General features: G+C 44.7%; 1 protein-coding gene across 2 annotated transcripts; it reads right to left on the reverse strand.

The window, feature by feature from the left end:
* Positions 1-3,337: 3,337 nt before the first annotated feature.
* Positions 3,338-15,192, reverse strand: LOC110522160 (serine/threonine-protein kinase LATS1). Of its 2 annotated transcripts, XR_016495373.1 has the most exons (9): positions 14,943-15,192; positions 13,946-14,431; positions 11,424-11,574; positions 9,625-11,120; positions 8,146-8,215; positions 6,058-6,640; positions 5,733-5,918; positions 5,451-5,557; positions 3,338-5,361 (listed from the first exon to the last, which is right to left on the reverse strand). XR_016495373.1 is itself a non-coding variant. In XM_021600310.3 (8 exons), the coding sequence occupies exons 2-8, from the start codon at positions 14,297-14,299 to the stop codon at positions 4,825-4,827; spliced, it is 3,414 nt and encodes a 1,137-aa protein (XP_021455985.1). In that variant the 5' UTR covers positions 14,300-14,431; positions 14,943-15,192; the 3' UTR covers positions 3,338-4,824. The 2 variants fall into 2 exon arrangements, 1 of the variants encoding a protein (XP_021455985.1); XM_021600310.3 differs by lacking the exon at positions 8,146-8,215.

Consider the following 15,192-nt stretch of genomic DNA (forward strand, 5'->3'; position numbering starts at 1 on the left):
TGTGCTCCTGGCTATCTGTAATCTGTAATTTAGAAAACAATCGTGCCATCCGATCTGCTTAATATAAGGAGTTTGAAATTATTTATACTTTTACTTTGATACTTAAGTATATTTTAGCAATTACATTTACTTGTGATACTTAAGTATAGAGACAGAATAAGAGACAGAATAAGTTAGGGGAAAAACAAAAGGAAATGGACTAATTCAAGAAAGATCAAATGTAATATATTTAAAAAAATGAAGCAAACTGGATGGAATATGGAGAAAAATGCCCCATACTCTTTTTTAATCTTCAACATAGAAATGCTACCAAAAATGATTTACTGAAACTAATGATGGAGTCACCCATGATTCATGAAATAATATTTTGAAAGAGGAAGCAAAGTACTTAAAGCATATATTTTCATTTCAGTCTCCTCCATCTCCACTAACCGAAGTTAATTCTATGGATTTTTTTTCTATTAATAATGTAAAATTAACAGCTGTAGACTCATGTGAAGGCCACATTACAGAGGAGTAACTTATTGATGCTATTAAAGCCTTTAAGTCTGGGAAAACTCCAGGGCTGGATGACATACCAGTTGAGGTATACCAAACCTTTGTTGATGTACTCAGAGGAGCATTATTAATATGTTTTAAACATTCCTATAAAAATGGTAGATTATCAGATACTCAACAAGAAGGTCTGATTTCATTATTCCTGAAACAGGAACCAGGTGGTAAATGTAATAATCCAGTCGGTTTCAAAAATTGGAGGCTGCTTACACTTCAGTGTTGTCATGCAAAAATTCTAGCAAAATGCATAGCACATAGAATTTAAAAGGTATTGTCGGATATTATTCACCCTAATCAGACAGGTTTTTTACATGGACAATACATTGGCAGTGGTGTAAAGTACTTAAGTAAAAATACTTGAAAGTACTACTTAAGTTGTTTTTTGGGTATCTATACTTTACTATTTATATTTTACTATTTATATTACACCCTGAGGAAGGCACAGTGATGCCGAAACGTTGGTGAATAGCCATTACATTTTTGGAGATTATACATGCAGTGTGCGACTTTCTTTTGATAGTTTACAGTTTATTCGCCGTTAGTCAGCACCTCCACACAAACTATTTTCTGGGTGTTGGCCTCCCAACACTATCTACTATTTCTATTTTTGACAACTTTACCATTTACTTCACTACATTCCTAAATGTACTGTACTTTTTACTCCATATACACTGCTCAAAAAAATAAAGGGAACACTTAAACAACACAATGTAACTCCAAGTCAATCACACTTCTGTGAAATCAAACTGTCCACTTTGGAAGCAACACTGATTGACAATAAATTTCACATGCTGTTGTGCAAATGGAATAGACAACAGGTGGAAATTATAGGCAATTAGCAAGACACCCCCAATAAAGGAGTGGTTCTGCAGGTGGTGACCACAGACCACTTCTCAGTTCCTATGCTTCCTGGCTGATGTTTTGGTCACTTTTGAATGCTGGCGGTGCTTTCACTCTAGTGGTAGCATGAGATGGAGTCTACAACCCACACAAGTGGCACAGTTAGTGCAGCTCATCCAGGATGGCACATCAATGCGAGTTGTGGCAAGAAGGTTTGCTGTGTCTGTCAGCGTAGTGTCCAGAGCATGGAGTCGCTACCAGGAGACAGGCCAGTACATCAGGAGACGTGGAGGAGGCCGTAGGAGGGCAACAACCCAGCAGCAGGACCACTACCTCTGCTTTTGTGCAGGGAGGAGCAGGAGGAGCACTGCCAGAGCCCTGCAAAATGACCTCCAGCAGGCCACAAATGTGCATGTGTCTGCTCAAACGGTCAGAAACAGACTCCATGAGGGTGGTATGAGGGCCCGACGTCCACAGGTGGGGGTTGTGCTTACAGCCCAACACCGTGCAGGACGTTTGGCATTTGCCAGAGAACACCAAGATTGGCAAATTCGCCACTGGCGCCCTGTGCTCTTCACAGATGAAAGCAGGTTCACACTGAGCACATGTGACAGACCTGACAGAGTCTGGAGACGCAGTGGAAAACGTTCTGCTGCCTGCAACATCCTCCAGCATGACCGGTTTGGCGGTGGGTCAGTCATGGTGTGGGGTGGCATTTCTTTGGGGGGCCGCACAGCCCTCCATGTGCTCGCCAGAGGTAGCCCCTTGTGAGACCATATGCTGGTGCGGTTGGCCCTGGGTTCCTCCTAATGCAAGACAATGCTAGACCTCATGTGGCTGGAGTGTGTCAGCAGTTCCTGCAAGAGGTTGGCATTGATGCTATGGACTGACCCGCCCGTTCCCCAGACCTGAATCCAATTGAGCACATCTGGGACATCATGTCTCGCTCCATCCACCAACGCCACGTTGCACCACAGACTGTCCAGGAGTTGGCGGATGCTTTAGTCTAGGTCTGGGAGGAGATCCCTCAGGAGACCATCCGCCACCTCATCAGGAGCATGCCCAGGCGTTGTAGGGAGGTCATACAGGCACGTGGAGGCCACACACACTACTGAGCCTCATTTTGACTCAAAGTTGGATCAGCCTGTAGTGTGTGACTTCAAATCCAGACCTCCATGGGTTGATAAATTTGATTTCCATTGATCATTTTTGTGTGATTTTGTTGTCAGCACATTCAACTATGTAAAGAAAAAAGTATTTAATAAGAATATTTCATTCATTCAGATCTAGGATGTTATTTTATTGTTCCCTTTATTTTTTTGAGCAGTGTATTTTCCCTGACATCCAAAAATAATAATTACATTTTGAATGCTTAGCAGGACAGGAAAATATTCTAATGTACACGCTTATCAAGAGAATGTCCCTGGTCATCTCTACTGCCTCTGATCTCGCAGACTCACTGAACACATGCTTCCTTTTAGATTATGTCTGAGTGTTGGAGCGTGCTCCTGGCTGTCCGTAAATTTAAAAAACAATAAAATGGTGCCATCTGGTATGCTTAAAATAAGACATTTGAAATGATGTATACTTTTACTTTTAATACCTAAGTATATTTGAGCAATTACATTTAGTTTTGATCCTTAATATTTAAAACCAAATACTTTTGACTTTTACTCAAGTAGGATTGTACTGAGTGACTTTCACTTGACTCATTTTCTATTAAGTTATCTTTACTTTTACTCAAGTATGACCATTTGGTACTTTTCCCAACACTGTTCAGTGACTGATTTAGACCTGGGATACCAGGTGTGGCCAATTATCATATCGAGCACAAAACCAGCAGGCTCCAGACCTCATAGGGTAAGAGTTGAATACCCCTGGAGAGTACTATAGAGCAGCCTGTATTGGATAGTTCCAGGTGTGAAAGGCCAAGAAAATGGAATTTGTGGAAGTGCTTTACATTCTTTATTCATTAGCCCTTCTCCCAATCCCCCTCCCAAAACATTTACACCATAAATCTAATTATGTAATCTTCACATGATTTCAACAAAAACAGTGCATATTACAACTACATCAAAATATTTCCAAGTCACTAATAAAGGCAAAATATGGGATAGGGGAGGTGACCCATCTATCCACTATGAGCTACTAAAGACTGCCAATTTATAATTCCTTTTTCAGTATGGTATCAGTCCTTCATGAACAGGTTCGACGTGTCAGTGAGCTCATACATACACAGCATAGTGCTTGGTTGAGACACTATGTCAGAAGTGATGAAAGCAGATGCTACTGTGGAAGTGAATGAGAGAGAAGAAAATGCCCTGTACATGGCATAACAGAGCCTGTCGGCCCCAGTCATGCCATCTCTTCATTTACTTTAGTATCATTATATAAAAAGGTACCTTTCAGATTGGCCTTTTTCAGAAACAAGGAAACGAAATAGACAGTGGAATGATCACTACCAATTATTACAGGAAAGAGATTTGAATAATGCGGAGGGCCTGCCCTAATGAATATCAACTAACCAATCAAATAGATAGAGAAAATATTTACATCAAATGTGTACAACAATTTATAAATAAATGTTATGTATAAATTAGAAAAATACACAAATCCCTAGTTCAATCAACTAAGTCTAGTTTAAAATGCCCCTCTATACAGTATTTGGTGAAAGAGCAGAAGATCAAAGGCACAGCAATGAAAAATTCAAGATGTACTTATCCCTGCAAATTCTACCAGAGTGATATCACTAATATATCCCCATTGCAATAGACCTATTAAAATATAAATTAAGACAATTGTCAAAAAATAAAGTAAAAAAAATAAATCCCATACTTATGAGTATCAACTAGCATCACCAGTTTGTAGTATCCTTAATAAAGGAAGGCTTAAAACAGGGTTTGTAAGTCTTCGAAGAGCACCCTGATATTTTTGCTTTCAATTCCTTGGTCTGTTCAATGTCAGACAGCATATAAAGCTTACCCTGTACAACTCCATGAATACACCTGTAGTGTGAAAGACTAAACCCTCCTCCTACAGACTGTAGTGTAGAGAGACTATACTGTAGTGTAGTTATGTGTACCATGTATCTGTTCTGTATGGTACAATTATATCTGGTCCTAATTGTTCCGCAGAAGAAGGGGCTGAGAACACAGTCTTGTACACAATTAAGTCCCATTCAAAATTCGATTTTCCCTAACCTTAACCCTAGCACCTAACCCTTAATGTAATTCTAACCCTAATTCTAACCTTAACCCTAAACCCCATAGAAATAGCATTTGACTTCTGGTCCCCACAAGAACAGTTAAACACGTCCACACACACACGTCATATATCCAACTCCTGACCCGCTCTCTGACAAACCAGCAACCTGTTTCAAAGACATTATGTACCAATAAACCAGCAGAACAAAGATGTTCATAGAAGATACTACACATAGACCAAATCACGGCCCTGTGCCCCCCTGCGGCTCTCTTCCTGGTCTCCCTCCTCCTGTGCCGGGGCCTCAGAGTCTGCCTCGTCCCCATCAGATCCCTCCTCATACTCTATGCCAATGGGCTTGGGACAGCTGTAGGGGTGGCCGTTGTCGTCAAAGAAGCGGCGGAAGGTGAACTCGTAGAAGGCGTGCTCGGGGTGCTTGCCGTTCTTGAACCACCCATTAAGGGTGTCATTGTGTTTGCCCTCGGCTTCGTTATCTCTGCTCCACAGCTTGTCTGGGTCCACCGGGTCAAAGTTGGAGGTGTCTGTGCAGTGAGCGATGGTGGGTACGTAGGGGGCCGGCTGCATCTGCCGCAGGTCACTAGAGAAGTCGATGGTCTTGAAGAAGGGCTGCACCTTGATCTCGTCGGCGCCGTTCTTGCCGAGGCGATCCTCGGGGCCGCGGCATAGTTTAATGATGAGGTCCGATGCCTCGGGGCTCAGCTTGGCTTGAGGGGGGATGTGCAGGGTGGTCTGCCAGTTTATCACCTGCGTACGAGACAGAACCAGAGCGTTTAATAGAGCGCAGAGGACAACACCTGACAAGCCAGGCCAACATTTTTAACTGGTTGATTTACCTTGAGCTGGGTTTCCAGGGGTGTAGTTGTTAAGAAAGGAGGCTGCCCAACCACCATTTCATACAGAATGACACCAACACTCCACCAATCACACAGTTGGGTGTATCCTTGAACAGAGAGTTAACACAGTCACATGTTAGCGACAATAACATGGCGCACAAGAGAAAAATAACCTTTCACACATTACGCTTAAAATGTCACTTCTACACTAGTAATTCAAACATCACCAATTATATTTCCAACTCCCCATAGCAGATTCAACTCGCTCTTACACAGGCTTACCTGTTCTGAGCAGCACCTCTGGAGCAATGTAGTTGGGTGTCCCCACCAGGGAGTGGGCCAGGCAGCGCTGGTGTTGCCTCGCCTTCCTCCTCTCCAGGGGCTTGAGCCGGTCTGCGCAGCGACAGTTAGCTGGGTCCTGCTCCCATTCCTTACTGAAGTCCATGCTGTCCTGCCGAACATGGTCTCCTACGGAGAGACACACGACACATAGATTAGCTTGGCTTTACTGACAATGAAGAGAGGGAGAACAGTGTTACCCCAAAGGCCAAAACATCCTCTTGGATTGAAGCAGCAACAATCATCTTAAGGGATGGATCATACTAACCACTCTGGTAGTACTTTGAGTCGTGCGTCCAACGGAAGCCGGTGCAGAGCCCAAAGTCGGTGAGCTTGATGTGTCCGTCACGGTCTATGAGGATGTTGTCTGGCTTGATGTCACGGTGGATGAAGCCCATCTTGTGCACGCTCTCCACGGCGCAGGTGAGCTCAGCGATGTAGAACTGAGCCAAGTCCTCTTTGAAGAGGCCCAGCCTGATCAGCAGACTCATCATGTCACCCCCGGGGATGTAGTCCATCACAAAGTACAGGTTGTCCTTGTCCTGGAAGGAGTAGTAGAGCCGCACCACCCACTCATTATCAGCCTCAGCCAGGATGTCTCGCTCTGCCTTGACGTGGGCCACCTGGTTCCTGAGGAGAACGTCCTTCTTGCGCAGCGTCTTCATGGCGTACAGGGCTCCCGTGTCCTCCTTCCGGGCGAGACACACCTCTCCAAAGGCTCCGATGCCCAGGGTCTTGATCCTCTTGAACATGGACTTGTCCATCTTGGCCCGCTTCAGTCGGATGTAGTTGGACTCTTTCTGAGACAGCATCATGCGCATCTGCTCCTGGGCATCCCCTGACAATCCAACCTAAATAGCAAAAGATGACAATTTATATTCAGGCCCGTCATGGAGATGGTTTATTTAAGAGAGCACCACAGAATACTCACTAGGCACATAAAATAAAACAACCAAGATGCATTAGCAAAGCAATGAATTCAAACTGGTAGGATGCAGGCCAAGGTAAGGTAACACAAAATAGTAACCATTAAAACATTGGAGAACACAGGTTAAAAAAAACAAAAAGATACACCATATGACCAAAGGTATGTGGACACCTGCTTGTTGAACATCTCATTCCAAAATCATGGGCAATGATATAGAGTCGGTCCCCCCTTTGCTTCTATACCAGCCTCCACTCTTCTGGTAAGGCTTTCCACTAGATGTTGGAACATTGCTGCTTCCATTCAGCCACGAGAGCCTTAGTGAGGTCAGGCACTGATATTGGGCGATTAGGCCTGGCTCGCAGTCGGCGTTCCAATTTATCCCAAAGGTGTCAAGGCTCTGTGCAGGCCAGTCAAGTTCTTCCACACCGATCTCGACAAACTATTTCTGTATGGACCTCGCTTTGTGCACAGGGGCATTATCATGTTGAAACAGGAAAGGACCTTCCCCAAACTGTTGCCACAAAGTTGGAAGCACAGAATTGTCTAAATGTCATTGTATGCTGTAGTGTTAAGATGTCCATTCACTGGAACTAAGAGGCCTAGCTCGAACCACAAAAAACAACCCCAGACCAATATTCCTCCTCCACCAAACTTTACAGTTGGCACTATGCATTCGGGCAAGTAGCGTTCTCTTGGCATCTGCCAAACCCAGATTAGTCAATTGGACTGCCAGATGGTGAAGCATGATTCATGACCCCAGAGAACGCGTTTCCACTGCTCCAGAGTCCAATGGCGGTGAGCTTTACACTACTCCAGCCGACGCTTGGGAATGCACATGGTGCACATCTTAGGCTTTTGTACGGCTGCTCGGCCATGAAAACCCATTTCATGGACAGATGATTTGTATGCGCTTCAGCACTCGGCGGTCCCGTTCTGTAAGCTTGTGTGGCCTACCACTTTGCGGCTGAGCTGTTGTTGCTCCTAGATGTTTCACTTACAGTTGACCAGGGCATCTCTAGCAGGGCAGAAATTTGACAAACTGACTTGTTGGAAAGGTGGCATCCTATGACAGTATCATGTTGAAAGTCACTGAGCTCTTCAGTAAGGCTATTCTACAGCCAGTGTTTGTCTATAGAGATTGCCTGGCTGTGTGCTCGATTTTATACACCAGTCAGTAACGGATGTGGCTGAAATAACCGAATCCACTCATTTGAAGTGGTGTCCACATACTTTTGTGTATATAGCAGACGTTCTCAATAAGGCTGGTATTCTTGGCAAGCAAGGTGTTAATATATGCTGCTGTGGAGCACTATCATGGAAGTGGATGGACAGGCATGCCTCTCCCTACGGAGTTGTGTTGCTGTCAGTCAGCAGAGGGCTTCATGCTGTTCAATTAAAAAAAAGGTAAATCTTTCAACAGCGGCTTACTTGGTCACTGATCTGTGTGGACTATTCAGGTCACGGCATTGATAGATGATACTTTAACCTTCTACACCAGCTGTTAGTGACAGCAAGTAGAGAACAGGAGAGAAAGAGAGAGCGAAGCAGACAGAAAGAATAGAACATTAAAAAACTATTAACATACAGCTTGAACAGGAAAGAAATAGTAAGAAAGAGAGAAATATTGAAAACTAGGACTGCGTGAGGACATTCGAAATCCATGTGTGTATATTTTGGCTTTTCAGTTGATAATGTATTACCCTGTATTCCTGTGAATTGGACCAAATTCCCTCCCAGCTGCAGTCAGAGCAAGAGATGTTCACCCCTCTGCGTCCAGACTGCAAATGAATCGCACATGCGGGAATCCGCCGCTGGCTGATCCCGCCCTGGCTTACATTCAGGGCGGGATGTAAATGTAAAATGTTCTTTGTCTAAACTAAATCACTGCACCAAAATAAATCACTGCATTTGACTCACACAGCCTCAGTCACTTACTCACCTTGTCCACTGCATCTCTGTGACATAAGCTAAACATCTAGCTGGCTAGCTCATCATGTCTCAGTCTAAACTGTACACTAAAAAAATACAGAAAGGAGTGGGAATCAAACCCTGAATTCAAAGGCTGGCTGAACACGTTTATTGGAGTTGATACACGGGCATACTGCCTGTATTGTAAGGCTGATTTCTACACCAAACTTAGTGATGTAAAAAGGCATGACAACTCAAAAACATACTCAAAAGTCAAAGCCTTATAACAACAGTTCCACCCAAAACAATGATGAGTCCACAGATGTAAGTGTTTCTAAGTACCTGGGGGTTGTGATAAGGTACTTTAGTGACACCAAGCAGACAATTGTTTCAACTTTTCTGGGGCTTGTTGAGTTGGAGGGAGGAGATGCAAAATCTATAGCCCGTGCTGTTGTGGCTTTCCTCGAGAAGTGTTGTCTTAAAAAAGAGAAACTCCTGGGGATAGGGACTGACAATGCCTCTGTTATGACGGGGATTAACAATGGGGTCCATAAAGTGCTGAAGGAGGAGGAGTAAAGCCTCAAATATCTGGTTCTTATTCACTGTGTGTGCCACTCTCTGCAGCTTGCTCATTTGTAGTTCTAAACATATTTAGGGTGTTTTTTACTCACTTTTTGTCTCTTCCACGACTTTTTCTTCTCTGAACTTCTCTGAAGAAGTAGCGCTTTCCTTTCTGGGTGTCGAGTCTAGCGTTCTGTTTTGTTTGGTGCGTGCGACCTGGCGCTCGCTCCACTTTCATTTTTATCCGCTATTGAACACAGTTTATTCTGTCTTAAATTTGATCGATTATTTACGTTTTAAAATACCTAAAGTTGGATTAGGAAAGTTGTTTGAAATGTTTGGACCAAGTTTACAGGTAACCTTTTAGATCATTTGTAGTCATGTTGGGCGAGTTGGAACCGGTGCATCACTAATTATAAGTAGTGCCTGTGGACTCACCCTCTGCATCTCACTCTCCAGCTGCTTCTTCCTATGGATCCTCATTTGGTGGTTCTTCAGGACGTTCTCAACGTGCTGCTCCATGAAGAACTTGAAGGCCTGGGGAGAGTAGAGTGACACTCTGGGGTCTCCTCGCCGCTCCTCGTCTTTGTTGTTCCGGCGCATAGGCACCGGAGATGTGGTGATCTGTTTATTCTCCTTCTCTGTTCCCATGGCAGCAGAGTATGGGCCTTCTGGCTTGTCATTAGAGCTGCTGCTACACTCCTCTTCCTCTGCAGCCTCCTCTCTCCCAGTACTGGGCTTGGGCCCTGGGTCATAGGCAGGGCAGGGTGCAGCAGGCTGTTGGAGAAGGTGTTTGGGGTACGGGGGTGGAGGACCCTGGTAACTGGGCACCTCTGCTACTGTAATGGGTACATGGGGCATGGGCGCTGCTGGTAGAGGCTCCTGGTAGGTAGTGGGAGATGGAGAGGGTGGGGGATGGTGCATCCAGGGTGGGTGTGTGGGGGCCACAGCAGTGTGTAGTTCAGGCTTCTGCACACGCATACTCTTAACGGGCCTCAGGATGGGGGCCTGGGTGATGGCTGTCACTGTGGTGGCAGAGGGTTGGGAGCTGGCTGGGTGGCCCTGCCTGTTGCTCATCTGGTGGCTGTTGAAGGAGTTGGATCGGACAGGGATGCTGTGCTGCTGCCATGAGGGGGACATGTCCTGGTTGCTGCTACCTGGGGAGGACTGGGGCTGGCCGAGGGGGGCTTGGGTCCAGGACTGAGGCCCACCTATGTTGTACATGTCAAGATTGTACATGTCAAGATTGTGACTGTTCCGGTTAGGCACCATCATGGACTGGGGGAGGTTACCATCGTTGATGTAGGATGGGGACGAGGCAGGACCTCCGGCCTGCATCTGCTGAGCGGTGGGGCTTTGTCTGCTGCTCTGGTTCACTGGGTAAGGGGGAGGGGGTTGTCTGCTACTACCACTCTGGTGTCCCATGTAGTCTGGTTGAGGGGAGCCGTTCTGAGACCAGCCGGATGGGAAGCTGAACTTGTTCCCCCCAGAGCTCTGCATGATGATGGGCTGACGGCCCATGGGCACTGGGCTGATACCCCTCTGGTTCTGGGGGGCTGAGTAGCCATCGGGCCAGGCTCCTTGGGGAACGGGAGAGATCCGGGGCACCAGGTAATCCATGTTGCCAGAGAAGCGCTTGGTGGAGGGGTTACTGTCCCAGGAGGGTGGAGGCGGGGTTCCACCCCTATTTGGGGGAGGGGTGACACTGCGCACCTGAGGGGGTAGGGGAGGGTTGACCCGTTGGTTGTTGCCAGGGTGGCCCTGTGGGAAGGCTGGGGGAGGGCCTCGTCCTGCCAGGTCACCCTGGGGTCCAGGGCTGTCTGAACGGTACACCATCCCCTCCACCCTCATGTGGCCATGTCTCTGAACCAGGGACTCCTTGGAATCCTTCCAGCTCTGCCTCCTCAGCACAGGCTGCTGGATATGAGAGGAACCTGCAACGATGGAAAGAAAAACTACAGTTAAAAAGCAGCATATAGAGAAGAATCGTTGTGTTTTCAGTAGATGTTACAGCTATATCAAAAGAGAGCAAACCCTTGCCTTGTACAGCATTCTCAATTCAAACACACTCCCTTCTCCCAAAGCAGTTGTTCAACAGAATCTTGTTCCCTCAACAACAATCTATTGCATCTCCAGCGACAAATAGTCTAGCCCTAGATTCTGCAACAACAGTAGCCAAGTTCCTGTGAACAACCCTGGAAAAAGGAGAGGTTCGGTCACAAAGGACAGACACCTACCGGGGGCTTTCATGCCTGCATTGACGGGGCGGGCGGCGGCATCCACCATCTGCTCCCTCACAGGGTCCTGGTAGCTCATCTTACTAATGTACTCTATGGCTGCCTCCACGCTGCGACTGTTGGTCTGCATCAGAGCACGGATCACCATTTCCTGCACACAATACATTTACTAGCTATTAATACCTGAAACAAAAGGGTTGCTCAAGGTACTGTTAGACAAACATCAGATCAAGTTAACAGGAACTACACAACAACTGTCAAATACAATGTAAATCATACATGCCTTTCTTGTGCACATTTTTTTTTATAGAACCATTGAAAATAGTTTATACTCCGCTTCAGTGCTGAATACAGGAGTCCTGTGACTGACGAGTTGAAAACATCTTTAGCATTAGGGCAATTCCACAGTAACAGAATCACTCAGATGTCACTTTTATGCCAATTACCAAACAAAAAAATATTGATTGCAAAGTTAAACCATACAACTCTATGAACTATACAGAAATGCATACCTATGAATGTCATTCTCTTCATGTTGAGGTGTTCCGAATAGGTACAAAGGTAGAAACATTTAATTTCCTCCTTATTCTACACTGGCAATTATTAGAATGAGCGCCGCACAGCACAGTAGAATTCAGTGCATTACAGTAGAGTACAGTAAATTACTCGTGTGCACTACTATACAGTACTGTATTGTACTGACCTATACTCTACTGTACTAACGTTATGCTGTCCAAACTTGTGAAACAGACATCTAGGATTGCCTCTGATTTGGACTGACTTTTCATCATCTATGGACGTCCGGTGATGGTTGATGCTCAGTGGGCTGGTTACTAGGTATTTAATGATTCACAGATACACATAGGTCCCGATTTAAATGTTTATAAGTGCATAGGTCCGCGGACCCCAAACTGATCCAAATGTAGCATACGTCGGTCAGAAAATCTATTCAGACTTTACAAATCGGCAGTTAACTATTTTTTGGGCCTCATACTAAATTCTTTCTACCTTCCGAAAATACCAAACTTTTTTGACAACTGATGCTTCCTCTCCTTCAGTGTCGAACTGCATGTAACGGTGTTGACAGCCATTGATCAACTACAAGATATTTTGCAAGCCTAACCTCCACAGTCAATATCAGTAGCCTAGTCAAACTGCGTGCTGACCAACGCGAGGTAGGCTGCCTGTTCCTGAACTTGCACATCTGTGCGGCACAAATGGCTTGCGTGACATTAGGCTTTATTAGTTGAGTGACAACCTATGTAATTTGTAAAAACTATTGTTGTTATCTATGCGCTGTTGAAAAATGGTGCTTTACCGGACGGAAAGTAAGCTACCGGGGACAACTCATCTAACTATACCTGCGGAACAGGGCTTGCAATATTTTATTTTGATTGTTCAGGTTCCCCATCAGCAATCGTTTTGGTAGTTTTGCTTTAAACAATCAGTTTATATATATCGCCTTCAGAAAGTATTTTGTTACATTTCAGCCTTATTCTAAAATTGATTTACATTTTTGTATAATCTTCAGCAATATACACACACACACACACACACAATACCCCATTATGACAGAGAAAACAGGTTTTTAGAAATGGTTGCAAATGTATTAAAAATTAAAAAACAGAAATACCTTATTTACATAAGTATTCAGACAATTTGCTTTGAGACTCAAAATTGAGCTCATGTGTATCCGGTTTCCACTGACTGGGGCAAAGGTTCACCTTCCAACCTTGACAACGACCCTAAGCAAACAGCCAAGACAACGCAGGAGTGGCTTCGAGACAAGTCTCTGGATGTCCTTCAGTGGCCCAGCCAGAGCCATGACATGAACCCGATTGAACATCTCTGGAGACCTGAAAATGGCTGTGCAGCAATGCTCCCCATCCAACCTGACAGAGCTTGAGAGGATCTGCAGAGAAGAATGGGAGAAACTCCCCAAATACAGGTGTGCCAAGCTTGTAGCGTCATACCCCAAAAGACTCAAGGCTGTAATCGCTGCATAAGGTGCTTCAACAAAGTACTGTCTGAAAACTTGTGTAAATGTTATTTCAGTTTTTATTTATCTGCAAAAATGTATTTAAAAAAAAGTTTTCCCTTTGTCATTATGGGGTTTTGCGTGTTGATTTGATGAGGGACAAAACGATTGAATCAAATTTTAGAATAAGGCTGTATAATGTAACAAAATATGGAAAAAGTCAAGGGGTCTGAATACTTCCAGAATGCACTGTACATGAATGCAGGGTAAAGAGACTAGGCATCAGAACATATCATAATAATAATAAGAGTAAAATAAAGAACAGAGTAGCAGCAGCAAATGATAAGTGTAAAAGTGTGTGTGTGTCGGTATGAGTGTGTGGGCGAATGTAGTGTATGCGAATGCGTTTTGTGTGGGAGTGTCAATTATGTGCGTGTAGTGTGTCAATCTAAATCTAGTGTCGAAATCATGTGACTCATGTCCACACCTTCGCTAGATACCTAGCTGAAGCACTGTTTCCACTTTTACATTATTTTCTCCATACCTCATCAAAGCCAGCAGACAGCAGCTCCAGCAACATCTGTTTGTTAACCTCTGCAGTCCGTCCAGAAGAGTTGGGCTCATTGGCATAAGGCATCAGGGACTTGCGAATCTCCTGCAAGGCTTTGTGGTAGGGGTTTCTGGGGTTGCTGCAGCGCCCTTGCTGCCTGGGGTCTTCAGGCGCCACTATAACAGCACCCCCCATGTCCACCTTAGGGGGGTCAGAAGGCCGGGACATGTTCCGGAGACTCTCCCGAATTTCCTGCAGCATCTGGTGGCTGTTAACACTGTAGTTGCTAGCAGGGAAAGTCTTTGGTCGCATCTGTCGATATCCTTCGGGTTTCTCCCCTCTCTTCATGTAAGAACATGTAGATTGACAGCCAAAGGGGGACAACAGGGTAGCACACAGCAGTGAGTCACTGTGAGGGTATCAGGGGCCAGGAAGAGCTTCAAGACTCGATTCACTTCACATCTGCATCCTGCTGAATACCTGGGGATGATAAAACACAGCAAATGGGAATTAATTCAATCTCCCAGATATGAGCAGTGAAATGATCCAACAGATTCTGTCAATTAATATATTCAGACAATTCATTATGGAAGATAGCTACAAAACTAAACTATTAATTATAAGCTATAACTTAAGTTACAACCCATCAACTAAACTGACGTTAGTTAGCAAACGTGACCATGAAAACAAATGGTGCTGGTAGCTAAGTTAGCCGGGTAACGTTACCAAATATTGTAGTTAAAAGTACCGACTGTAGGATGTTATGTAATAAACACATGTAATCCAGCCAGCAACAAAGCTAAAAGGTAATGATGAATAAAATGCTACGTATTTAGCTAGTTACTGACTCAACTTCAGTTAAATAGCTAATCAGCTAGCCATCTACCAAAGCCAACTGCTGCTGGTTGTCCACGGCCTGTTCGCGTCGCAAAGCAACCACTAGCCAAGTTTGCTAGCATGCTAGCTAACAGGTTGTTGTCAATTAACTTACCTTCAGAAGCATTCTTATTTTAATCAAATCTCCAGACTTCAAATCAAAAAGAAAGTGCGATGAAATTAGTTAATCTAGTGATTTAGACGAAGTTTGAAAGTGAATAGTTTTACAGCTACTCCGTGTCCCAACTGTGGCTTGAATATTCCTGTCTTGACAGACAACTTTCCCGGATGTGTAGGTTGTTTTTCCCATCGTCCCCTGCGATAGCACCTTTCACCCCACCACTTTTACTGTTGATACTTAAGTA

This window comes from Oncorhynchus mykiss, chromosome 4 (assembly GCF_057628025.1).
Source record: "Oncorhynchus mykiss isolate SJ-2025 chromosome 4, ASM5762802v1, whole genome shotgun sequence".
Lineage (NCBI taxonomy): Eukaryota > Metazoa > Chordata > Actinopteri > Salmoniformes > Salmonidae > Oncorhynchus > Oncorhynchus mykiss.

Excerpts from the sequence above, each read along its gene's own strand:
- LOC110522160 (XM_021600310.3), bottom strand. The coding sequence starts at position 14,299 with ATGAAGAGAGGGGAGAAACCCGAAGGATATCGACAGATGCGACCAAAG. Across the intron at positions 11,121-11,423 it reads TGCAGGCATGAAAGCCCCCG|GTTCCTCTCATATCCAGCAG; the intron begins GTAGGTGTCTGT and ends CCATCGTTGCAG. Across the intron at positions 6,641-9,624 it reads TGGAGAGTGAGATGCAGAGG|GTTGGATTGTCAGGGGATGC; the intron begins GTGAGTCCACAG and ends TTTGCTATTTAG.